Source organism: Mustelus asterias, unplaced genomic scaffold (genome assembly GCF_964213995.1).
Source record: "Mustelus asterias unplaced genomic scaffold, sMusAst1.hap1.1 HAP1_SCAFFOLD_77, whole genome shotgun sequence".
NCBI classification, from domain to species: domain Eukaryota; kingdom Metazoa; phylum Chordata; class Chondrichthyes; order Carcharhiniformes; family Triakidae; genus Mustelus; species Mustelus asterias.
In genome coordinates, this window is record NW_027590136.1 from 393697 (window position 1) to 421218 (window position 27522).

At 46.6% G+C, this 27522-nt stretch overlaps 3 protein-coding genes and 1 long non-coding RNA gene across 4 annotated transcripts in view; 3 read left to right on the top strand and 1 right to left on the bottom strand.

The window, feature by feature from the left end:
• The window catches only part of LOC144483727 (uncharacterized), a 41622-nt gene extending 40209 nt beyond the window's left edge, over positions 1 to 1413 (top strand). The window contains exons 4-5 of the mRNA XM_078202266.1: positions 85 to 377; positions 1382 to 1413. Coding sequence (XP_078058392.1) covers positions 85 to 377; positions 1382 to 1413 — 325 coding nt within the window. The remainder of the gene's footprint in view (positions 1 to 84; positions 378 to 1381) is intronic.
• Positions 1414 to 2877: 1464 nt separating this feature from the next.
• Positions 2878 to 8439, top strand: LOC144483783 (uncharacterized). Its single transcript, XR_013496042.1, has 3 exons — positions 2878 to 3140; positions 6699 to 6803; positions 8351 to 8439. It is a non-coding gene; the product is annotated as an uncharacterized LOC144483783 (long non-coding RNA).
• Positions 8440 to 8767: 328 nt separating this feature from the next.
• On the top strand, positions 8768 to 24889 carry LOC144483728 (uncharacterized; the record flags this gene model as incomplete). The annotated part of the gene is made up of 2 exons (XM_078202267.1): positions 8768 to 9294; positions 24031 to 24889. Coding segments are annotated over 2 exons (1386 nt in total), but the record flags the coding sequence as incomplete, so codon positions are not given.
• Positions 15408 to 16517, bottom strand: LOC144483716 (uncharacterized). Its single transcript, XM_078202258.1, has one exon. It carries the CDS (start codon positions 16164 to 16166, stop codon positions 15408 to 15410), a length of 759 nt encoding a protein of 252 aa, XP_078058384.1. The 5' UTR covers positions 16167 to 16517.
• Positions 24890 to 27522: the final 2633 nt, after the last annotated feature.

Here is a 27522-nt window from a genome sequence, read left to right on the forward strand (position 1 = left end):
GTGAGTTCACACAGAGGAGAGACCGTTCAGCTGCACTTCCTGTGGAAAGAGGTTCACGTCTTCATCCAACCTCAGTGCACACAGGCGAGTTCACACTGGGGAAAGGCCGTTCACCTGTTCCACGTGTGGGAGGGAATTCACCAATTCATCCGGCCTCCTGTCACATCAGCGAATTCACACTGAGGAGAAGCCATTTATTTGCACATACTGTGGAAAGAGTTTCAGGCAGTTATCAATCCTCACTGCACATCAATGCACTCACACTGGGGAGAGACCATTCACTTGCTCCATGTGTGGGAAGGGATTCACTCAGTCTGGCAGCCTGCATTTACATGAGCTCATCCACACTGGGGAAAGGCCATTCACCTGCTCTGTGTGTGGGAAGGGATACACTCGGTCATCCCACTTGCTGACACATCTGCAAGTTCACAATTGTCAGCAGGAGTTGGATTTTGCTATTACTGCAGCTGTTAATCACATCTCAGATTGATAGTCTGACAATATTTGGTTTGTTTCTGCTGACATTAACAATCGCTACAACTGGCTGAAGTTTAATATTCTGAAATGTCACTGATTTTCAGGGCTGCTGTGTCCCTTTTTGAAAGCACCATCTGTGAGTTTTTTTAATTCAGGAACTCTCAACAGGACCCGGCACTGCACTGGCAAAGATATTCATAGTAAGAGATTTAACAACACCAGGTTAAAGTCCAACAGGTTTATTTGGTAGCAAATGCCATTAGCTTTCGGAGCGCTGCTCCTTCATCAGATGGAGTGGAAATCTGCTCTCAAACAGGACACAGAGACACAAAATCAAGTTACAGAATACTGATTAGAATGCGAATCTCTACAGCCAACCAGGTCTTAAGGATACAGACAATGTGAGTGGAGGGAGCATTAAGCACAGGTTAAAGAGATGGAGGGAGCATAAAGCACAGGTTAAAGAGATTTGTATTGTCTCCAGACAGGACAGCCAGTGAGATTTTGCAAGTCCAGGCAAGCTGTGGGGGTTTCTGATAGTGTGACATGAACCCAATATCCTGGTTGAGGCCGTCCTCATGTGTGCGGAACGTGGCTATCAGTTTCTGCTCAGCGACTCTGAGCTGTCGTGTGTCGTGAAGGCCGCCTTGGAGAATGCTTACCCGAAGATCAGAGGCTGAATGCCCGTGACCGCTGAAGTGCTCCCCCACAGGAAGAGAACAGTCTTGCCTGGTGATTGTCGAGCGGTGTTCATTCATTCGTCGTCGTAGCGTCTGCATGGTGCTGGCAGCTAATTAGTGGAAAGTATCACTCGTGTAACCACGACATAGTCGCAGAATGAAACAGATTAGTGTTCCCTCTGTATTGTGCAGCCTTGTGATTGTCTAAAGGCCATCACTTTCAGATCTGAAAAGTGCCTGGGTCAAGGTCAAATGACCCCAGAAAGGGACACTTTCTCTCAAATCTGAAGCAACAGGTGAAGCAAATCATTTCACACTGAAACACATCTTCAACGTTGCGGTAGTTTGTTCAGTTACACACTTGGTGGTCATGTGACTCTGGTTGTTGCATTCCTGAGCCTCATTGGAGGGATTCCTCATGAGCCGAGTTTGAGGAGAGTATCTCTGGCCTCCAGTGATGCAGCCGCTGAATCTATTCCTGGAAAAAACACATTTGGAATATTGTGATAATGCTGTCTGAATCCATCAGGACAATTTTGTATTCAAGTGTGGGGGGGATAATGTTCACTGTTTTATATTCGGGTCAGGGGGATAATGTTCACTGTTTTATATTCAGGTCTGCGGGGAGAATGTTCACTAGTTTATATTCGGGTCTGGGAGATAATGTTCACTGTCTGGGGTTTGTTAGCTTGGGTTGGTTCTGCCTACGGTGCATTCTCGGTTGTCAGAGCTCTCATTAAAAGCCCTGATTTCCAGTCAGTGACTGAGTTGTCTCTGATGGGATGGAGAATCAGAGTGGGGGTAATGTGCTCATGGACAGCGATGGGTTGGAATGAGTATAAAATAAACCCGGACTACACCAGGTAATTGTCAGAACATTAAAACCATCACAAAAAATCATAGCACCATGTTGGAAAACAGAATTCTTTGGCTCAATCTTTGAACAATTTTGTTTGATTCAATATTTTGAGTGGCTTGTTGGATTGCTGGTTATTTTCTAACGGCAGCTCAGCATCATCATTTTGACCATAAACTCGGCCCTGGTGACTGCTGCATTTTTCCAGCACCTTCTGTTTTAATTTTAAGTGGAACCTTAATATCTGCTTAGTACACAGGCCAATTTATCATTCTAGGGGTGAGTGTGTCTGAGAGGTATGCAACTGGAAAACATTTTCCATTCACCTCCTGCATTGCTGCAGTATATATACATATACATTGTTCTCACTCTGCCAGCAGGGCTGTGGGATTAATTGGATAGATCTTAAAGACAGGCCGACTGGGCAGGATGAGCCAAATGGTTTCCATCTGTGATGTATCATTTCATAAAACAGAATATTCAGCATCAGGAGAAAGAAAGTGAAAGAAACCTGTCTCTGTGGGATTTACCCAACCAGTATGAGCACCTTCAGGAGAGCAGAGAGAGGGGAGGAAACCAGTGGGAAAAGGTTTAAAAACTCGGGGTATTCCCACAGGAGAGCACTGGTTTAAATCAATTTTAGAAATGGAGAATGGCAGCGCACAAATTCCGAGGAATGCATTTTTAAAAACTATTTGATCTTAATTGCACAAGATAATTTTCTATTATTGTCTTTGACAATGACGCCGTTAATTCCCAGGTGCCCCTGCGGGTATGAAAGTGTCCTATTCATTCCACAGGAGCCCATTGCGCAGGCGCGCTGCTCTATCTGGAGCGTGCGCAGTGTCATTTTGCTCGGAGCCCTGTGAGTGCGGGAGCCGCTTTTTTCAGCGGGTGAGTCGGTGGGGCTGCGGGAGAAATGGAGCCGGGAGTCGGGGTCGGGAGGGAGCTCTGGCTTCACCAACACCCGCTGTGGGCCGCACGGCCCGAATAGACCCTGCAGGTCCCGGGTTTACAGCTCCCAGGCTTTAATCTTGGGAAGAAGTTTAACACCAGGTTAAAGTCCAACAGGTTTATTTGGTAGCAAAAGCCTCACAAGCTTTCGGAGCTCCAAGCCCCTTCTTCAGGTGAGTGGGAATTCTATTCACAAACAGGGCATATAAAGACACAGACTCAATTTATATGAATAATGGTTGGAATGCGAATACTTACAGCTAATCAAGTCTTTAAGATACAAACAATGTGAGTGGAGAGAGCATCAAGACAGGTTAAAGAGATGTGTATTGTCTCCAGACAGGACAGCCAGTGAGACTCTGCAGGTCCAGGCAGGCTGTGGGGATTACAAATAGTGTGACATGAACCCAATATCCCGGTTGAGGCCGTCCTCATGTGTGCGGGACTTGGCTATCAGTTTCTGCTCAGCGACTCTGCGCTGTCGTGTGTCGTGAAGGCCGCCTTGGAGAACGTTTAGCCAAATATCACAGGCCGAATGCCCGTGACCGCGCAAGTGCTCCCCAACAGGTAGAGAACAGTCTTGCCTGGTGATTGTCGAATGGTGTTCATTCATCTGTTGTTGCAGCGTCTGCATGGTTTCCCCAATGTACCATGCCTCGGGACATCCTTTCTTGCAGCGTATCAGGTAGACAACTTTGGCCGAGTTGCAAGAGTAGGTACCGTGTACTTGGTGGATGGTGTTCTCACGTGTGGTGATGGCATCTGTGTCGATGATCCGGCATGTCTTGCAGAGGTTGCTGTGGCAGGGTTGTGTGGTGTCGTGGTCACTGTTCTCCTGAAGGCTGGGTAGTTTGCTGCGGACAATGGTCTGTTTGAGGTTGTGCGGTTGTTTGAAGGCAAGAAGTGGGGGTGTGTGGATGGCCTTGGCGAGATGTTCGTCTTCATCAATGACATGTTGAAGGCTCCGGAGGAGATGCCGTAGCTTCTCCGCTCCGGGGAAGTACTGGACGACGAAGGGTACTTTGTCCACCGTGTTCCGTGTTTGTTTTCTGAGGAGGTCGGTGCGGTTTTTCACTGTGGCGCGTTGGAACTGTTGATCGATGAGTCGAGCGCTATATCCTGTTCTTATGAGGGCATCTTTCAGCGTCTGGAGGTGTCCGTTTCGATCCTCCTCATCTGAGCAGATCCTGTGTATACGGAGGGCTTGTCCGTAGGGGATGGCTTCTTTAACGTGTTTCGGGTGGAAGCTGGAGAAGTGGAGCATCGTGAGGTTATCCGTGGGCTTGCGGTATAGTGAGGTGCTGAGGTGACTGTCCTTAATGGAGATGCGTGTGTCCAAGAATGCAACTGATTCCGGAGAGTAGTCCATGGTGAGTCTGATGGTGGGATGGAACTTGGAACATCATATAGTTGTTTCAGTGATTGTTCACCATGAGTCCAAAGGAAGAAAATGTCATCGATGTATCTTATGTATAGCATCGGTTGAAGGTCCCGTGCAGTGAAGAAGTCTTGTTCGAACCTGTGCATGAAAATGTTGGCATATTGAGGTGCAAATTTGGTCCCCATGGCTGTTCCGTGTGCCTGGATGAAGAATTGGTTGTTGAAGGTGAAGATATTTTGGTCCAGGATGAAGCGGATGAGATGTAAAATTGCATCTGGAAACTGGCAGTTGTCGGCGCTGAGCACTGAGGCCGTTGCAGCAATGCCATTGTCGTGGGGGATGCTGGTGTAGAGTGCCGAGACATCCATTGTGATGAGGAGCGCTCCTGGTTCAACTGCTCCATGTGTGCTGAGTTTCTGTAGAAAGTCCGTAGTGTCGCGACAAAAGCTGGGGGCTCTTTGTACAATGGGTTTCAGGATTTCCTCGACATAGCCGGAGAGGTTCTCGCACAGGGTCCCATTGCCCGATTCAATGGGACGGCCGGGTGTGTTTGCCTTGTGTATCTTCGGGAGGCAGTAGAGATCTCCAACACCGGGAGTACATGGGATGAGAGCACGGAGGGTGCTCTGAAGGTCCAGATCAAAGGTCTTGATCAGAGTGTTGAGTTGACAGGTGTGTTCTTTGGTCGGATCTGCGGGTAACTGTCTGTAGTGTTCCTCATTGTTTAGTTGTCGGTACACTTCTTTGCAGTAATCCGTTCTGTTCAATATGACGATGGCCCCTCCTTTGTCTGCTGGTTTGATGACAATGTTGCGGTTGGTCTTGAGAGCATGGATGGCATTGCGTTGTGCTTGGGTGATGTTCAGGGCTGTCTTGTGAGTGCGGCTGATGAATTTGGTGTTGACGCACCTCCTGATGGCTTGGGCATACATGTCAAGTCGAGGACAGCAGCCTTCCGGAGGAGTCCAATTCGACTCTTTCCTCTTCGGATGCACTGTGGATCTCTCTGTCGACTGTTCCGGTTCATTGGCTGTCTCATTGTGTTCGCTGTTGGCCTCTTGGGGTTTGTGGAAGAACTCCCACAGCCTCATTCGCCTGATGAATTCCTCTGTGTCTACTGCGAGACTGATGGGGTCTATTTTGGTGGTGGGGCAAAAATTAAGCCGTCGGCTGAGAACCTCGATTTCATCTGGTTGAAGTGTGTCGTCAGACAAGTTGACAATGGACTTCCCTGCAGTGGTACTGTTTCCTGCTGTGGTACCGGGGGAGGCTTGGTTGCTGCTGGTGGTGATGCCGAGTTTCTCAAGTTTCCTGTTCTTGGTGTGCATGTAGATGGTGTAGTTCCTTTGTCTCGTCTGCTTGGCAGAGTTTCGCAGCTGGTCTGCATCCTGAGCGCAAGTTGAGAATATGGATTCTATCTTGGTTTCCAGGCTGCGGCGTTTGCTGTAGAGCTGGTGTACGAGGTGTTTGAGGAGTGTGAGAGAGGTGCGACGGCAAAGTGTCTCAGCGTAGTCTGTGTTATAGGTTGACCTGAGTGGGTTCGTGATCTGTCGTCCTTTTGGTATCTTGTCTGCTTTCTTGCATCTTTGTAGAAGATCATTTAATCTCGGGAACAGGTCCCAGTTATCGGCCGCCATCTTGTTTCAGCGGAGACGGAGAGCGCATGCGCTGCTGTCAAGCACCTTCGATCATATGAATCATAGAATCCCTACAATGCAGAAGGAGGCCATTTGGCCCATCGAGTCTGGACAGACAACAATCCCACCCAGGCCCTATCCCCACAACCCCATGCATTTGACACGAGGGTCAATTTAGCATGGCCAATCCACCGAACCACAGTCTTTGGACTGTGGGAGGAAATTGGAACACCTGGAGGAAACCCACGCAGACATGGGGAGAATGTGCAAACTCCATACAGACAGTGACCCAAGGCCGGAATTGAACCTGGGACCCTGGCGCTGTGAGGCAGCAGTGCTAGCCACCATGCCGCCCTTAAATTCCCAGATGTTTCATTAAGATTACTTCTCAGTCTTCAAAACCCCAAAGAGTACAGGACCAAACTGCTCAACCTGAAAGATAAAACTCCTCATTTCAGGAATCAACCAACTGCATCTTCTCTGAACTGCCTCCACTGCAATTTTGTCCCAGCTAAAGTAATTCTGTGCCAGGTTAAAGGAGGAGGGAATGTTTTGAATCTCTGTTCTGGACAGATGCTGATGGATTTTGGAAACTCCTTTTACAGGGGGTTAGAAGGGGAGGATTTACACACAGCAAACTCAGACCAAAAGAAATGTTTGTCTGTCTTGAATTTCTAACCTTGAATTACACCTATAACTTTCCTCATTTACAGGGAGAAGATTTGAAGATTGCAATATTTTTCCCGGACACCAATCTCTCCGAGATCTTTTCAGCTGCAGCAGATTTTAAAATGTGAAAACAGTGAAATTGTTTTGGGGTGAGTGTTAGTGAGCATTAATTTAAATTCAGAGCATGCTCTGATTCCATGGATCTCGGGCTACTGTGATTCCTTTACCATGGATGGTGAGGCAATGGAGCATGTGATAGTGTTATTGGATTAGTAATACAGGGATCCAGGGCAATGCACTGTGAACCCTGGGTTCGAATCCCACAATGGCAGATGTTGAAATTTGAATTCAGTAAAAATCTAGAATTGGAAGTCCATTGATGACAATTGTTGTAAAAATCCATCTGATTTAATAATGTCCTTTAAAGAAGGAAATCTACCACATCCCCCAGCAATGCAAGCCACTCAGTTCAAGGACAATGAGTTATGGGCAATAGATGCTGATGCAGCCAGCACATAGAGTCATAGAGCAATACAGCACGGAAACAGGCCCTTGGGCCCAACTGATCCATGCCAACCATGGTGCCCTCCCAGCTAGTCCCAATTGCCCATGTTTGGCTCATATCCCTCTAATCCTTTCCAATTCATTTACTTATCCAAATGCTTTTTAAATGTTTAAACCTGCTGTTTGAACCTGCCTCAACCACTTTCTCTGGCAGCTCATTCCATGTACACACCACCCTCTGCATGAAGAAGTTTCCCCTCAGGTCTCTTTTAATCTTTTCCCTCTCATCTTAAACCTAGGCCCTCTAGTTTTCAATTCTCCTACCCTGGCAAAAAGACAATGTGGGTTCATCCTATCTATGCCCCGTATTATTTAATACACCTCAATATGGTCACCCCCATATTCTCCTACGTTCGAAGGAATAAATCCCTAGCCTGTCCAACCTCTCACGATCACTCGGCAACATCCTCATAAATCTTCTTTGCACTCTTTCCAGTTTATCAATGTCTTTCCTATTACAGGGTTACAAAAACTGTACACAATACTCCAAGTGCAGCCTCACCAACGACTCATACAACTATAACACCCAACTCCTGTACTCAGGATCATTGAACATATTCCAGTTAGACAGATCTTTGACTGACAAGGGTGTCAAGGGTTATGGGGAACAGACAAGAAGATGGAGCAAAAGCTAAGATGTGGGGGGATTTCTTCACTCAACGATGTGGTAAAGCTTTGGAATTCTCAATCCCTGAGGACAGTGAAGCCTCAGTCATCAACTATTTTCAAGAGAGCGATTGATTGGTTTCTAGATATTGAAGATATCAAGGGATATGGGTTTAGTGTGGGGAGAATGATGCTGAGGTAGATGAACGAATTATCTCATTGAATAGTTTAAAAGGCTCGATGGGCCAAATGGCCGACTGCAGCTCCTATTTGTTATGGTCTCTGTGTCCAGGACAGGAAGCAGTGAACATGGATCTGTCAATCAGCCTCAATCAGCACCTTCAGGAGAATTGGGAGGGTGAATATTAGATACAGCAGAGTGAGAATGGAGGGAGAGTGTGTGGGATGGAGATTCACAGATTTTTGGGACTGAAATAGGAAAGAATGTTCCATAGAAACTAGAATTGTCTGTTCTGAATTTCTATCCTGTACTGACACTGATGACTTTTGTAAATTCATTTTACAGGATATTGAAAGAGGAATCACAGGCTGAAATCTCAAATGTCATGTCAGATCTGACAGTCATATTCCTTGGGATCTGAATATCATCAGCCATTGAATCTAGAGAGAGAAATGATTGTCCAGTTTGTCGATTTGAAAAGAGTTCGACCATCAGTGTGACTGGAAAAGTACCAACACACTGCCACACTGGAGTGAGAGTGTTCTAGTGCTCGGACTAAAGAGCTTTAACCAGTTACACAGCCTGAATAAATATCACACCATTCACAGCAGGGAGAGACTGTACCCGTGTTCTGTGTGTGGACGAGGCTTGAACTGATTGTCCACCCAAGACAGAGGTCAGGACACCTGCACCATGGAGAAACCATGGAAATGTGGGGACTGTGGGAAGAGATACAGAGCCCCCTCTCTGCTGGAAACTAATCGGCGCAGCCACACTGGGGAGACACCATTCACTTGCTCTCAGTGTGGGGAGGGATTCAGTCATTTATCCAGCCCGCGGACACACCAGCGAGTTCACACTGGGGAGAGACCGTTCACCTGCCCTCAGTGTGGGAAGGGATTCACTTGTTCATCCCACCTGCGGAGGCACCAGCGAGTTCACACTGGGGAGAGACCATTTACATGTCCTCAGTGTGGGAAGGGATTCACTTGTTCATCCCACCTGCAGACACACCAGCGAGTTCACACTGGGGAGAGGCCATTCAGCTGCTCTCATTGTGGGAAGGGATTCACTCAGTTATCCAACCTGCGGAAACACCAGCGAGTTCACACTGGGGAGAGGCCATTCAGCTGCTCTCAGTGTGGGGAGGGATTCACTTGTTCATCCAGCCTGCAGAGGCACCAGCGAGTTCACACTGGGGAGAGACCATTCACCTGCTCTGATTGTGGCAAGGGATTCAGTCAATCATCCAACCTGGTAAAGCACCAGCGAATTCACAGTGGGGACAGGCCATTCACCTGCTCCGTGTGTGGGAAGGGATTCACTCAGTCACCTCACCTGCTGAAACACCATCATGTTCACGAGTGACTGCAAGGACTGAATTTTGCTGTTAATCACATCGAGGTCCCAACCATTTTCATTGGTGTCTGTTTCTGCTGATGTTAATAAACCCTGGCCCAGTTGTAAGATTTGTATTGTGGATTGTCTTGTCTGAGTCCTGAACTCGTAAATAAAAACAAGAAGTGCTGTAAAAACTCAGCAGGTCTGACAGCATCTCTGGAGAGAAACAGAGATAATGTTTTGACACTGAAGAAGAGTCACATTCAACTGGAAACATTAATTGTTCCTGACTTTACAGATTCTGTCAGACTTACTGAGATTTTGCAGCAACTTCTGCTTTTAGAATGACGGTGAATGCTGGATACATGAATCAGAGATTGGTGTAAAACTGGGATCTGCTCCTAAATGAAAGTGAAACAGCAGATTAAAGTTTCCAGTCTGGAAAGTACTATGGTTATTATACTATATCTACCATTTTAAGGCTGGTTTTAATCATTTAAAATAAACCTGTTTAAAATATATTTGTTAAAGTCAGTATTAAAATATGAGTTGGATGAGTTCACAGGAGCCTGTTAACCGCTGGGACAATTATTCAACAAACATTGGATCTCCAGATAGAGAAGAAGCTGCAGTTTGTTTGCAGGAATTCCCTGTTTTATTGATGTGTGTGTGTTAGACATCAGGATAACTAAAAATACACAAACCTGGACATCAATGGTGATCTGATTGACAGTTACTCTGGGAATCACTCCCACTGTGAAACCTCAGCACTGACACTGCTGAATGTTGTCGGCTCAGGGAGTGGGACCTCCAGGAGTGGACTGTAAAAAAGCTGGGTTTCAGTATCCTGAGTAATATATGGTGAGGAACCAGAAAAACCCTTACTGAGGAACTGTCTGGGGTTTTACCAGTGTAGGTTCAGGGGCGAATGATTCCTGACTCCCTGAAATGTCTGATATTGAACCCAGTTTGCAACAAGATTCATTCAGTTTCCAGGAGAATAGAGACAAATATCACCCACAACTGAGAGTGTGAACTCGCTGGTGTGTCTGCAGGTGGGATGAACAAGTGAATCCCTTCCCACACTGATCAATGACTTGGATGAAGCCAGAATTGATGATACAAAGATAGGTAGAAAAGCAAGTTGTGAGGGTGTTACAAAAAATCTATAAGGGACACAGATAAGTTACCTGAATGGACAGAAAAATGGCAGATGGAGTATAGTGCGGGAAAGTGGGAGCTTTTCCACTTTGGCAGGAAGATTAGAGAAGCAGAAAATTGTTTAAATATACAGGAACTGAAGAATACTGCCGCAGAGAGGAATCTGGGTGTCCTTGTACATGAACCGTGAAAAAATAGGATGAAGGTACAGCAAGTAAAGAAGGCGGCAAATGAAGTGTTGGACTTTACTGCAAGGGGGTGGAGTTTGAAAAAGGGAACTTGCTGCACCTACACAGGACATTGCTGAGATAGCAGCTGGAATACTGTGTACGGTTTTGGTCTCCCTACTCATTGGAATGAGTTCAGAGAAAGTTCACCAGGCCCATTCCTAAGATGAAGGTGTTGTCTTTTGAGGAAAGGTTGTGAAGGTGTGGGGAGAATTCTCCCATCCCACCCACCACAGGAATCGTAGCAGGCCGGGGGGTGGACCACACAAAGGTCCTTTGACCTCGGGGGGGGGATTCTCCAGTTTTGTGGAAGTGATGCCACAGAATCCAACTCGTTGTCTTTTGGGGAAAGATTGCACCTATACTCATTAGGTTTGGAAGAATGAGCAGTGAACATTCTGAAACATATAAGATTCTCATGGACAGTTGACAGGCGAGAGGCCAAGAGGATGATTCATGAAGGAGTCTTGAACTTGGTGCCACAGATCTACAAGGAAACCAAGGGTATTGTTTTAGCCCTTACAGACACCAATACTTCATCCTCAGTTTTAGTCAGGTTAGTCAGAGGTTTAGTCAGGTGTGGTGAAAGCTTCAACCAATCATCTGGCCTTTTGGAACATAATTGCAGTCACAGGGAGATGCCATGGAAATGTGGGGATTGTGGGAAGAACATAAGAACCAGGAGCAGGAGTAGGCCATCTGGCCCCTCGAGCCTCATGGCTGATCTTTTTGTGGACTCAGCTCCACTTACACGCCCTCTCACCATAGCCCTTAATTCCTTTCCTGTTCAATAATTTATCCTTGCCTTAAAAACATTCAATGAGGTAGCCCCAACTGCTTCACTGGGCAGGGACTTCCACAGATTCACAACCCTTTGTGTGAAGAAGTTCCTCCTCAACTCAGTCCTAAATCTGCTTCCCCTTATTTTGAAGCTATGCCCCCGAGTTCTAGTTTCACCCGCCAGTGGAAACAACTTCCCTGCTTGTATCGTATCTATTCCCTTAATCTTATATGTTTCTATAAGATCTCCCCTCATTCTTCTGAATTCCAATGAGTATAGCCCCAATTTACTCAGTCTCTCCTCATAAGCCAACCCTCTCAACTCTGGAATCAACCTAGTGAATCTCCTCTGCACCCCCTCCAGAGCCAGTATATCCTTTCTCAAGTAAGGAGACCAAAACTGTACACAGTACTCCAGGTGTGGCCTCACCAGCACCTTATACAGCTGCAACATAACCTCACTGTTTTTAAACTCCATCCCTCTCGCAATGAAGGATAAAATTCCATTTGCCTTCTTAATTACCTGCTGCACCTGCAAACCAACTCCTTGAGATTCCTGCACTAGGACACCCAGGTCCCTCTGCACAGCAGCATGCTGCAATTTTTTACCATTTAAATAATAGTCAATTTTGCTGTTATTTCCATCAAAATGGATGACCTCACATTTACCAACATTGTACTCCATCTGCCAGACCCTCGCCCACTCACTGAGACTATCTATATCCCTTTGCAGACTTTCAACGTCCTCTGCACACTTTGCTCTGCCACCCATCTTAGTGTCATCTGCGAACTTTGACGCACTACACTTGGTCCCCAACTCCAAATCATCCATGTAAAACAAACAATTGCGGTCCCAACACTGATCCCTGCGGCACACCACTAGTCACTGATCGCCAACCAGAAAAACACCCATTTACCCCCACTCTTTGCTTTCTGTTAGTTAACCAATCCTCTATCCATGCTAATATATTACCCGTAACACCGTGCACCTTTATCTTATGTAGCAGTCTTTGGTGCGGCACCTTGTCAAATGCCTTCTGGAAATCCAGATACACCACATCCACAGGTTCCCCATTGTCCACTGCACATGTAATGTTCTCAAAGAATTCCACCAAATTAGTCAAACATGACCTTCCCTTCATGAACCCATGCTGCGTCTTACCAATGGGACAATTTATATCCAGATGTCTCGCTATTTCTTCCTTGATGATAGATTCAAGCATTTTCCCTACGACAGAAGTTAAGCTAACCGGCCTATAGTTACCCGCCTTTTGTCTACCTCCTTTTTTAAACAGTGATGTCACATTTGCTGTTTTCCAATCTGCGGGAACCACCCCAGAGTCCAGCGAATTTTGGTAAATTACCACTGGTGCATTTGTTATTTCCCCCGCCATTTCTTCTAGTACCCTGGGATGCATTCCATCAGGACCAGGAGACTTGTCTACCTTTAGCCCCATTAACTTGCCCAACACTACCTCTTTCGTGATAATGATAGTTTCTAGGTTCTCACCTGCCATAGCCTTCCTGTCATCAATTTATGGAGGTTCTCTTGTTTACAATAATCTACCTAATTGTAAATCACACCAGGTTCTAGTGACTTAACCATCTGGCAAGAAAGAACACTTTAAATGGTGAATTCAGAAAGTTTATTAATCATTAAAAATGTGACAACTCAGAAAGATAAAAAACAAAGTATCGATTAACACTTAATGGAGAAAGCTTCACTTTAACAATTGAACAGACTTCTCTCCATCCCTCTCAGACCAGGACATGAAGCGACGGCTCTGCAAACAGGGGTAACTTGTAAAACCAACAGCTCTCAACACCTCTCTGTAAACATCTCTCCCTCCATCTCTCTCTACCAAATTGGCTTCTCAAGACCCCTTTCTTATTCTTTAAAAATGTCAAACGCCCACCTTAGCAAATTCCCATAAATCTTCAATTATAAACTAAAATAAATATGAATTTTCAGGCGATTTAAAAACAAATGAACTGTCTGCTGAAAAGGTTAACTTTCCTACAGAACCTAAAGGGGGGGGGGAGTGAGCAGCAAAAACTTGGCACACAATTACATCACTTTACACAAGTTTAAAAAACTTCTCTAACAATAAAACAAACTTGATTTTAAACTTCATCTATTAAGTTTTTTTGTTATATTCCTCAACGTAATTATTTTAATTTGATCAGTTTTTGTTAGGGATGGGTAACTTCTGTTCTTTATAAACTGGTTCACTCTTTTAAAAAAATTCTACATGGGCTCAGAGAATCAGAACCCAGACTTTATCATCCTTATCCTTTTTCTCCCTTTGCCACCACTCCCTCTGTTTTGCGTAAACATTTTATCCTAAAAGTTAAATACTGTGGATGCTGGAATTTGAAACAAAAATCGAAAATGCTGGAACATCTCAACAGGTCTGACAGCATCTGCGGAGAGAGAACAGAGCCAATGTTTCGAAGTTATGAAGTGTCGTCCAGACTCAAAACGTTGGCTCTATTCTCAAATCATTTTATCAACAAGTTTCTTTTTCTTAGTTTCCAAATGGCAGGTAAGAACCTGTCCGGTCCCCACTCGAGCTCTGATTTTTCACTGGCCATGCTTGGGTAAGATTATAACCATTAGAATCTACTCTCAGAGGTCCGCTTTTCAGTCCAGTGCTACTTGGAGTATACCGTCACTTCACCGACTATTGGGTCACAAATCCCTCACAGTTCTTATCACAAATTTAGGATAAATTAATTTAAACATGCCTGAGAACACTTCTTAATTTCTTGACCAACTACCTACCATTGTTTGCCGATTGGTCAGACCCCCTGTTCACAGATTCGGGTCTCTCAGCTGCTGAACACCAGATGGTCCTTCAATAAATTTAACTCGAACTCATTCTGAGTAAATATTCTCACCAGGTCCTCTGTTGGGGCCCTGCTAAGCAGCTTTAATGGTCCGTGATTGCAGAAACTGAGCAATCACAGGAATGTGGTCAAAATAGTCCAGTCCTATAATCTGCAGTCCTTCAATTATAACAGAATATGTGACTGTATGTAGCTGCCCCGGCCGTGGTCAACCCCAACACTGCCTTCCTGAACTGCTACAATGCCTGGGGTGTAGGTACACCCACAGTGCTGTTAGGGAGGGATTTCCAGCTACACATTCCAGACTTTCACTGGACTGTAGGTGGATACCAGATTGATATATTCCATTCAACCACACACAAGGTGAGTTATTCCAATTCCGTTATTGTCCAGGACAATATATTCACAATATCTTTAAAACAGAAATTAAACATTCCCATTTGATTTCAGGTAGTAACATATTCTGTTAGTTTGTTCGTTATTGTCGATGTCAGGCTGGGGTTGTTCCCCTTGGAGCAAAGGAGGTTGAGGGGAGATTTGATAGAGGTGGACAAGATTCTGACAGGTTTAGATAAGGTGGACAAAGAAAAGCTGTTCCCATTAGCTGATGGGACAAGGATGAGGGGGTCACAGATTTATGGTTTTGGGTCAGAGATGCAGGGGGGGATGTGAGGAAGAATATTTTGATGCTGTGAATGGTAATGACCTGGAACTCGCTGCCTACGAGGGTGGAGGAAGTGGAGACAATAAACAATTACAAAGGAAATTGGATGGGCATTGGGGGGTTTCAAACAGAAATGCTGACTAAATATCTCTGAACTTCCTCACACCCGGTCACTCTGTGATCCTTGTGAAATTTGAAACCAGGTATTCGCAACAAGACTCAAAGAGCATCAGCCCACTGGAGGCAGTTGTGAGACCGGCCAGTCCAGCAGAAAGAAACCCTCCGACCCTCTCCATTGACTAACTGTGAGAATGAATAAAATGCAGTCCTGGGTGTAATTGAGAGCAGAAACAACAACAGCAGAATCCAACCCCTGGAATCACTCGTGAACTTGTTGGTGTCTCAGCAGGGAGGATGAAACACTGAATCCCTTCCCACATTGAGAGCAAATGAATGGCCTCTCCCCTGTGTGAACTCGCTGGTGTATCTGCAGGCTGGATGAGTCAGTGAATCTCTTCCCACACGAAGGGCAGGTGAACGGCCTCTCCCCAGTGTGAACTCGCAGGTGTTTCTGCAAGTTGGATAAGTCATTGAATCCCTTCCCACACTGAGAGCAGGCGAACGGTTTTTCCCCAGTGTGAACTCGCTGGTGTGTCCGTAGGATGGATAATCGAGTGAATCGCTCCCCACACTGAGAGCAGGTGAACGGTTTCTCCCCAGTGTGAACTCGCTGGTGTGTCCGCAAGTTGGATGACTGAGTGAATCCCTCTCCACACTGAGAGCAGGTGAACGGTCTCTCCCCAGTATGAACAAGCTGGTGTGTCCGCAGGTTGGATGACCGAGTGAATCCCTTCCCACACTGAGAGCAGGTGAATGGCCTCTCCCCAGTGTGAACCCGCTGGTGTGTCCGCAGGCTGGATAACTGACTGAATCTCTTCGCACACTGAGGGCAGGCGAACGGTCTCTCCCCAGTGTGAACTCGCTGGTGTCTCCGCAGGCTGGATGACAAAGTGAATCCCTTCCCACACACCGAACAGGTGAACGGCCTCTCCCCATTGTGACTGCGTCGATGAATTTCCAGATCAGATGGAGCTTTGAATCCCTTCCCACAGTCCCCACATTTCCACGGTTTCTCCATGGTGCGGGTGTCCTTGTGACTCTCCAGGTTAAACAATCAGTTAAAACTCACACAGAACACAAGTACAGTCTCTCCCCGCTGTGAATGCTGCGATGTATTTTCAGGCTGTGTATCTGGTTAAAGCTTTTTCCTCAGTGCACTGGAACACTCTCAATTGAGTGTGTCTGTGTCTCGGTGCTTTTCCAGTGATGCTGATGTTTAAAATCTTCTGTAGCAGACAGAACAGAGAAACATTTCTCCTTCTAGATTCAAAGGCCGATGATATTCGGGTCCAGATGAATTGAGTGAGTCTGTCAGATATTTGGTTTGAGATTTCTGTCTGTAAATCTTCACCTTCTGATATCCTGTAAAAGGAGTTTATAAAAACCATCACTGTCACTACAGGATAGAAATTCAGAACACAGTTCTAGTTTCTGTGGAGCATTCTTTCCTCTCATTCCCCAAAAGCTGTAAATCTCCATCCCACACACTCTCCCTCCATTCTCACTCTGCTGTATCTAATATTCACCCTCCCAATTTTCCTGAAGGTGTTGATTCAGGTTGATTGACAGATCCATGCTCACTGCTTCCTGTCCAGCACAGAAATCATAACTCAAAGCAGCTGCAATCAGTTATTCGCCACATTGAGTCCGCTCAACCATTCATAGAATCATAGAATCTACAGTGCAGGAGGAAGGCATTAGGCCCATCGAGCCTGCACCAACAACAATCCCAACCAGTTCCAATCCCCGTAACCCCCCATATTTACCCTTCGAATCCCCCAACACTAAGGGTCAATTTATCATGGCCAATCAACCCAATCCACACATCTTTGGATTGTGGGAGGAAACCAGAGCACTGGAGGAAACCCACGCAGAGATCATGCAAACTCCACACAGACAGTGACCCAAGCCAGGAATGGAAGCCAGGTCCGTGACGCTGTGAGACAGCCGTGATAACCACTGAGCCACCGTGCCGCCCAGATGTACCTTAGCACCATTTTCTCCACAGTATCCCCTGGATCCCTTGATATCCCTTGATATCATGGGCGGCACGGTAGCACAGTGGTTAGCACTGCTGCTTCACAGCTCCAGGGACCTGGGTTCGATTCCCGGCTTGGGTCACTGTCTGTGTGGAGTTTGCACATTCTCCTCGTGTCTGCGTGGGTTTCCTCCGGGTGCTCCGGTTTCCTCCCACAGTCCAAAGACGTGCAGGTTAGGTTGATTGGCTATGCTAAAAATTGCCCTTAGTGTCCTGAGATGCGTAGGTTAGAGGGATTAGTGGGTAAATATGTAGGGATATGGGGGTAGGGCCTGGGTGGGATTGTGGTCGGTGCAGATTCGATGGGCCGAATAGCCTCTTTCTGTACTGTAGGGTTTCTATGATCTTGAATATCTAGAAACCTATCAAACCCTTACTTGAAAATTCTTGATGACTGAGCTTTACAGTCCTCTGAGGTAAAGAATTCCAAAGCTTCACCAGATCCTTGAGTGAAAAAATCCCATCTCATCTTCGCTTTCTCTCCAAATAAATGTACTTTATTACAGGACCATAAATAAAATCTAATCTGTACAATAGAACAAAACTAGACATATCTCTGTCCTCTATTAGTTTGTTCCCTTAAATGTCAGCCATCTCCGGTGGAAACCAGCCTTTAATTGTGAACATCAGGAAAGAGACCATCCTTTTAGCCAGATAAATAAATGTGTCAAGCTGAGGGAGCAAAGGATGTCAATGTCTTTAAGAGAGAGAGACTTGGGGCAACCTTTCCAGAGTCTGCAGCCTCCCTGGATTCACTTCCTTTCCCTTCAGTTGCTGCAAGTCCCCAATTTCCCCCAGAATGAGAAAAGAAATGGAAAGGGGGAGAAAAGAAAGTGTTTTACTCACAGATGTTGGTTTCTTTTTATTTATCACAAATACGTTAATACAAAGCAATTACAAATACACAAAAAATACATTACCAATGGCTAACGCCATCCATTTATCAGTTACTATCTTCTATTTCGGAAGGGTTCACTAACGGTCATAGTTTTCCAGGGCATTGCCCTCTCAATACACCTCCAATTACAAATCATAATCTACAAAGTGACAAACATTAGTACAACACAACAAGAATAAACATTGCAGCATATCCGCCGCCCTCCAGGGCACCGCCTCCCGGGTTTTTCCCCTGCCGGGGGATGCAACCCTCCAGAGGTACTCAGGTCCGGGGGTTCCACCTGACAGATGTTCGACTGGAGGCGGGGGGACAGGAAAACCACCCCGAACCTACTCAATCCGGACTGCCTTCCGGATTTTCGGCTGGGGCGGTGGGAAAAGCTCTCCGGGATACTCAATTCGGCCTGCCTTCCCAATTTTTCTCCCGGAGAACAAAACCCCCCCCGGTGTTACCCCTCTGGGTGCCCCGGACACTTTCCACAACTGGATGTCACACCCCCCGGGGGTCACTCTATCCAGGGGGGGGGGGGGGGGGGGATACCCCCCAGGCCACAAACAATGCAAAGATTTTCCGTTGGTTAGTACAAACACGATATTACAAAACAATTACAAATGAACAAAGAACAAATCTGAAAAATACATTACCGATGGCTAACACCATCCATTTATCAATTACTACCTTCCATTTCGGAAGGGTTCATCATCAATTACAGTTTTCCAGGGCATTGCCCTCAAAATACACCTCCATTTACAAATCATAATCTACAAATCTACAAACATTAACACAACACTACAACTGTACACAACAAAAAATAAACACTGAAGCATAAGGGCACCGTCCCCTGGGTTTGTCCACCTGCCGGGGGATGCAACCCTCCAGTGGTACTCATATCCGGGGGTTACACCTTACGGATGTTCAGCCGGAGGGGGGAAATGGGGAAACCACCCCGAACCTACTCAATCCGGAATCCCTTCGGGAATTTCAGCCGGGGCGGTGGGAGAGTCTCTCCAGGGTACTCAGTTCGGGCCTGCCTTCCCAATTTTTCTCCCGGAGAATAAAAATCCCTCTGGTGTTACTATGTCCGGGGCTTCACCACCCAGAACTTTTCCCAAGTGGATGTCACACCCCCCGGGGGTGACTTTATCCAGGGGGGGATGCCCCCCAGGCCACAAATAACGCAAGAAAATAGACGGGGGCCGGAACAAACCACCAACTACCATAACAGGAAAACCACATATTACAATAACAAACAATCCATGAACAACCATACAATTGTGAAACATTTCGGAGGCATCGCCTTCCAGAGCTTCGCCCATCAACATTCCACCGTCCGAAGTTGACAACGCTCAACTACAGTCCTCCAAAGTCCACCACTCCGGGCCAGAACTTCCAAAATCACACCCACTGGGGCTGCACCGTCTGGGGTCACACCTTCCGCGGCTGAACCTTCCGAAACCATAGTTCCCAAATGGCTCCTCCCTGGCCTGGGTCTTCCGAGATTGCATCCACCCGGGCCACACCTTTCAAGGCACAGGAATCCCAGCGAGAGCAGCATTCAACAAGCCCCAGCCGAAACAAAAAGTTCTTGCACAAGTCACGAACCCAAGCACTTGAAACAGAAACTTCACGCCGACCAAGGCGTTCCTCCCAGCGGCCACATTTCCAAAAGCTCACCGCAAGGCGCGCATTAAGCCCGCCTTGAACTCCTTATCCTCTGCCCGCCCCCTGCCTGGAGCACACTATACTGGCCAACACGCAAAGCGAACGGCCAATATGGTGGACTGGCTGGACAATCCAATCTTTCCCACTCACAGATGTTGGTTTCTTTTTGTTTATTACAAATACGTTAATACAAAACAATTACAAATACACAAAGAACAAATGTGAAAAAAATACATTACCGATGGCTAAACGCCATCCATTTATCAGTTACTACCTTCCATTTCGGAAGGGTTCATCGTCAATTACAGTTTTCCAGGGCATTGCCCTCAAAATACACCTCCATTTACAAATCATAATCTACAAATCGACAAACATTAACACAACACTACAACTGTACACAACAAAAAAATAAACACTGAAGCATAAGGGCACCGTCCCCTGGGTTTGTCCACCTGCCGGGGGATGCAACCCTCCAGTGGTACTCATATCCGGGGGTTACACCTTACGGATGTTCAGCCGGAGGGGGGAAATGGGGAAACCACCCCGCCTACTCAATCCGGACTGCCTTCCGGAATTTCAGCCGGGGCGGTGGGAGAGTCTCTCCAGGGTACTCAGTTCGGGCCTGCCTTCCCAATTTTTCTCCCGGAGAATAAAAATCCCTCTGGTGTTACTATGTCCGGGGCTTCACCACCCAGAACTTTCCCCAAGTGGATGTCACACCCCCCGGGGGTGACTCCATCCAGGGGGGGATGCCCCCCAGGCCACAAATAACGCAAGAAAAATAGACGGGGGCCGGAACAAACCACCAACTATCATAACAGGAAAACCACATATTACAATAACAAACAATCCATGAACAACCATACAATTGTGAAACATTTCGGAGGCATCGCCTTCCAGAGCTTCGCCCATCAACATTCCACCGTCCGAAGTCGACAACGCTCAAATACAGTCCTCCAAAGTCCACCACTCCGGGCCAGAACTTCCAAAATCACACCCACTGGGGCTGCACCGTCTGGGGTCACACCTTCCGCAGCTGAACCTTCCGAAACCATAGTTCCCAAATGGCTCCTCCCTGGCTTGGGTCTTCCGAGATTGCATCCACCCGGGCCACACTTTTCAAGGCACAGGAATCCCAGCGAGAGCAGCATTCAACAAGCCCCAGCCGAAACAAAAAGTTCTTGCACAAGTCACGAACCCAAGCACTTGAAACAGAAACTTCACGCCGACCAAGGCGTTCCTCCCAGCGGCCACATTTCCAAAAGCTCACCGCAAGGCGCGCATTAAGCCCGCCTTGAACTCCTTATCCTCTGCCCGCCCCCTGCCTGGAGCACACTATACTGGCCAACACGCAAAGCGAACGGCTTTCTTTTTGTTTATTACAAATACGTTAATACAAAACAATTACAAATACACAAAGAACAAATGTGAAAAAAAATACATTACCAATGGCTAACGCCATCCATTTATCAGTTACTACCTTCCATTTCGGAAGGGTTCATCGTCAATTACAGTTTTCCAGGGCATTGCCCTCAAAATACACCTCCATTTACAAATCATAATCTACAAATCTACAAACATTAACACAACACTACAACTGTACACAACAAAAAATAAACACTGAAGCATAAGGGCACCGTCCCCTGGGTTTGTCCACCTGCCGGGGGATGCAACCCTCCAGTGGTACTCATATCCGGGGGTTACACCTTACGGATGTTCAGCCGGAGGGGGGAAATGGGGGAAACCACCCCGCCTACTCAATCCGGAATCCCTTCCGGAATTTCAGCCGGGGCGGTGGGAGAGTCTCTCCAGGGTACTCAGTTCGGGCCTGCCTTCCCAATTTTTCTCCCGGAGAATAAAAATCCCTCTGGTGTTACTATGTCCGGGGCTTCACCACCCAGAACTTTCCCCAAGTGGATGTCACACCCCCCGGGGGTGACTTTTTCCAGGGGGGGATGCCCCCCAGGCCACAAATAACGCAAAAAAATAGACGGGGGCCGGAACAAACCACCAACTATCATAACAGGAAAACCACATATTACAATAACAAACAATCCATGAAAAATACATTACCGATGGCTAACACCATCCATTTATCAATTACTACCTTCCATTTCGGAAGGGTTCATCGTCAATTACAGTTTTCCAGGGCATTGCCCTCAAAATACACCTCCATTTACAAATCATAATCTACAAATCTACAAACATTAACAACACTACAACTGTACACAACAAAAAAATAAACACTGAAGCATAAGGGCACCGTCCCCTGGGTTTGTCCACCTGCCGGGGGATGCAACCCTCCAGTGGTACTCATATCCGGGGGTTACACCTTACGGATGTTCAGCCGGAGGGGGGAAATGGGGAAACCACCCCGCCTACTCAATCCGGACTGCCTTCCGGAATTTCAGCCGGGGCGGTGGGAGAGTCTCTCCAGGGTACTCAGTTCGGGCCTGCCTTCCCAATCTTTCTCCCGGAGAATAAAAATCCCTCTGGTGTTACTATGTCCGGGGCTTCACCACCCAGAGCATTTTCCCAAGTGGATGTCACACCCCCCGGGGGTGACTTTATCCAGGGGGGGATGCCCCCCAGGCCACAATAACGCAAGAAAATAGACGGGGGCCGGAACCACCAACTATCATAACATGAAAACCACATATTACAATAACAAACAATCCATGAACAACCATACAATTGTGAAACATTTCGGAGGCATCGCCTTCCAGAGCTTCGCCCATCAACATTCCACCGTCCGAAGTCGACAACGCTCAACTACAGTCCTCCAAAGTCCACCACTCCGGGCCAGAACTTCCAAAATCACACCCACTGGGGCTGCACCGTCTGGGGTCACACCTTCCGCGGCTGAACCTTCCGAAACCATAGTTCCAAAATGGCTCCTCCCTGGCTTGGGTCTTCCGAGATTGCATCCACCCGGGCCACGCCTTTCAAGGCACAGGAATCCCAGCGAGAGCAGCATTCAACAAGCCCCAGCCGAAACAAAAAGTTCTTGCACAAGTCACGAACCCAAGCACTTGAAACAGAAACTTCACGCCGACCAAGGCGTTCCTCCCAGCGGCCACATTTCCTAAAGCTCACCGCAAGGCGCGCATTAAGCCCGCCTTGAACTCCTTATCCTCTGCCCGCCCCCTGCCTGGAGCACACTATACTGGCCAACACGCAAAGCGAACGGCCAATATGGTGGACTGGCTGGACAATCCAATCTTTCCCACCCACAGATGTGGACGACAGGAGGAAGTTTGAGTCTGTCTGAAGCTCAATCTGAGTATCACAAAGCCCGATTGGCTGAAGGACCAGAGTCCTTCCGGTCCTCCAACTCTTCCCATTGGTCAACACCTCAGCACGAAGGTCAGAAGGCGGGCTGCCCCGCTCATGCGCAGTGTCCCCTCTCCACTGGACATGCGCAGTCCCGGGCCAGGGGGAGGGGGCGATCACCGAGAGGCTTCTCGCTGTGGCCGGAGCCGCCAGCCGGTTGCCTAGAAACCTTGGCTGGAGGAGGTGCAGGGGGAGGGGAACAATGGGTGGGGGCGGGGCTTCCGTGTCTGTGCGCCCGGGCCTGCGCACTGGAACTCCAGGACGTCATTGTGGAAGAGACTGATTCCTATTGGCTGATTCGCGGCAGGGCTCCATTGTGACGTCACAATGCGGAAGTTGGCCAATGAGCTTCAGAGTGAAACCTCCGCCTCTGGGCCACATCTGGGAGGAAATCAATGTTTCCCCCTTTCCATTTCTTTTCTCATTCTGGGGGAAATTGGGGACTTGCAGCAACTGGAGGGAAAGGAAGTGAATCCAGGGAGGTTGCAGACTCTGAAAAGGTTGGCCCGGGTTTCTCTCTCTCTTAAAGACATTGACATCCTTTGCAATGTTCCACAGGAACTAGAATTGTCTGATTTGAATTTCTATCTTGTTCTGACAGCGATGACTTTTGTCAATTCTTTTTACAGGATATTAGAAGGAGTTGATTTGCTGATAGAAATGTCAAGATCTAACATTCACTCAATTCATGGGAGCTGAATGTCATCGGTTTGAATCTGGAAGAAGAAACGTTTCTCAGCTTGAGTTGGGTGAACCATTGGTGTGAACAGAAAAGCATCGAGGCCCGTGCAACCCGAGTGACGGTGTTCCAATGCACGTATTGTGAAAACTGCAGGAGAGACAGAAAGACACTCAGATCATGGAAAAACCATGGAAATGTGGGGACTGTGAAAAGTCATTCCGTTCCCCCTCGGTGTTGGAAATTCATCGACGCAGTCACACCGGGGAGAGGCCATTCACCTGCTCCAATTGTGGGAAAGGATTCACTCGGTTATCGATCTTGCTGACACACCAGCGAGTTCACACCGGGGAGAAGCCATTCAGCTGCTCTGATTGTGGGAAGGGATTCACTCAATCATCGCACTTGCTGATACACCAGCGAGTTCACAATGGAGAGAGGCCATTCACTTGCCCCGTGAGTGAGAAGGGATTCAGCGATTCATCCACACTGCAGACACACCAGAGAGTTCATACTGGGGAGAGGCCATTTATCTGCTCCATGTGTGGTAAAGGATTTGCTCAGTCATCCAACCTGTATTCACACCAGCGAGTTCACACCGGAGAGAGGCCGTTTCCCTGCTCTGTGTGTGGGAAGGGATTCAGTAACTCCGCCAACCTGCTGAGACACCAGCAACTTCATACTGGGGAGGCTTCCTTCACCTGCTTTGAGTGTGGTAAAGGATTCAGTGATTCATCCAACCTGTTTTCGCACCAGCGAACTCACACTGGGGAGAGGCCATTCACCTGCTTTCTGTGTGGAAAGGGATTTAGCCAGGCATCCCGCCTGCAGACACACCAGCGAGTCCACACCGGGGAGAGGCCGTTCACCTGCTCAGTGTGCGGCAAGGGATTCAGTGATTCATCCAACCTGATTTCACACCAGCGAGTTCACACTGGAGAGAGGCCATTTAACTGCTTTGTGTGTCAGAAGGGATTCAGTCGATTATCTAACCTGCTGACACACCAGCGACTTCACACTGGGGGGAGACCGTTTGCCTGCAATGAATGTGGAAAGGGATTCACACGATCATCCCACCTGCTGAGACACCAGCAAGTTCATAAGCGATTACAAACATTGGATTCTGCTTAATCACACCCAGGACTGAACCACGTTCATTCTGACAGTTTGTGAAGTGGGAGGGTCGGAGGGTTTCTTTCTGCTGGACTGGCCGATCTCACAGCTTTGTTTCCAGTGGGCTGATGCTCTTTGAACCTGGGAGAGCACATTTCCACTGAAATGATCCACAAAAGCTGATGAACGTTATTTATTTTATTCTGGATAGTAAATAGTGTTTTTCCTACCACTGCAGGTAGATCTAAAATAAATACATTTGTCTCTGTACCAGTGAGTCTACAGCACAGGGCCAGGCCAGTCGGCTCACATGGTCTATGTCAGTATTTATGCTCCACATGAGCCTCCACCCACCCCTCTTCATCTCCCCCCATCAGCATATCCTTCTATTCCTTTCTCCCTCATGTATGTATCTAGCTTCCCCTTCAATGTATTCATGCTGTTCACCTCAACCACTCGCTGTGGTAGTGAGTTCTACAGTCTCACCACTCGCTGGTAAAGAGGTTTCACATTAAATCCCTATTAGATTATTGAATCTCTGAAAATGCACACAGCATTTGTAACAAAAAGGATGAATTGTCAGCATGGTAGAGATAAATGTGTGTGTCCTGATAGACATTACAGAGACTTAGTTGAAATGTCACGGAGGCTGGGATCTAAATATTGAAGGGTATTTGACATAATGGAATGGCAGGAAGCTAGGAAAAGGTGACAGGATCTCTCCCATTAACTAACAATGACATTAGTTCAGTACAGAGCTACCACCTTAGCCTGAAAGATCAGGATGAAGGATCGGTTTGGGTCGAGATAAGAAATGGTAAAGGTACGAGGTCTCTTGTGGGAGTATTTAATGGGCCCCTTACCTAAGTTACACTGAACTGATTTCTTTATTTTGAACATGACACTATAATAGTATGTTTATTTATTAGTGTCACAAACTGGCTTACATTAACATTGCAATGAAGTTACTGTGAAAATCCCTGAGTTGCCACAACTCAGCGCCTATTTGGGGAGACTGAAGGAGAATTTAGCATGGCCAACGCACCTGACCAGCATGTCTTTCCGACTATGGGAGGAAACCGGAGCACCCGGAGGAAACCCACGCAGACACGGGGAGAACGTGCAGGCTCCACACAGACAGTGACCCAAGCCGGGAATTCACCATGGGTCCCTGGTGCCATGAGGCAGCAGTGCTAACCACTGTGCCACCGTGCCGCACTCAGATACTATATTGCACTGCCCAGAAATAAAATAAACACCTGATCAAAAAGGACTAGGAAAAAGTACAAACTTATAAATCTCAACTCCTTTTCACAAATACGGATCAAATACTTCATCATTCCCAGTTCCCAGTCACATCATTTTCTCATTATTGTGTTCTGATTATTCAAATAGTATTTCTATTAAACTCATAGACAATACCATTATTTTATTCCATGACGTCATATAAACTAACATTTGAAGCTTATACATTGTTTTAAAACTGTATTTACACATATTTTCAAATCTTCACCCAAAGCATTCCAAAGATTCATCCACAAACTGAAATATACACAGACTTTAAAGTTGTACAAACATAACATTTTTTAAACTTGTTTTTTTCTATTTAATACATGATCATCATCCCTTAAAGTCAACAGTTTCTTTGCAAATTTTCAGGCAATGATTCATTTTTTGCTTCATCCAAAATCATTGCAGTTTTCAGTTCAACGGACTCCCTAAACTTTAAAACCTGGACATTTTAGAAATAATTTGTTGCTAAGTTCTTGAAAATTCACTTTATTACTATTAATTTGGCTTTTTTCTGTAACATATAGATCGGATTAATAAAGTTAAAGTTTGATGTTTATTTATTAGTGACACAAGTAGACTTACATTAACACTGAAATGAAGTTAATGAAAATCCCCCAGTCACCACACTCCGGCACCTGTTTGGCTACACTGAGGGAGAATTTAGCATGGCCAATGCACCTAACCAGCACGTCTTTCGGACAGTGGGAGGAAACCGGAGCACCCGGAGGAAATCCACACAGACGCAGGGAGAACGTGCAGACTCCACACAGTGACCCAAGCCAGGAATCAAACCCGGGTCCCTGGCACTGAGAGGCAGCACTGCTAACCACAGTGCCGCCATGTCGCCCAAATATTCATGCTTTATAACGTTTCCCCAAACCTCTGAAGAATCATCTCAAATGAACAATACAAAATATGCAAGGACTGCAGATCCAATATAAATTTAGTTTTACTCAGAATTTCAATACTCTTTGATTATTTTGTTTTAATATATATTGTATATGTGGTTTCCAACAAAAGGTATGGTCTAGGAGAACACCCAGAACTATATTTCCATATGGGGGAGGCGATGGTGTCATGGCAGTGTCACAGCACGAGTGACCCAAAGACTCAGGGTAATGCTCCGGGGACCCAGGTTCGAATCCTATTGTGGCAAATGGTGAAATATAAATTAGATGAAAATCTGGGATTAAATGTCTAATGATGATTAGAAATTATTGTCGATTGTCATAAAAGCCCATCTGGTTTACTGATGTCCTTTAGGGAAGCAAATCTGCCAACCTTATCTGGTCTGACCAACATGTAACTCCAGATCCACAGCAACATGGCTGCCTTTCATTGCTCTCTCAGTTCAAGGA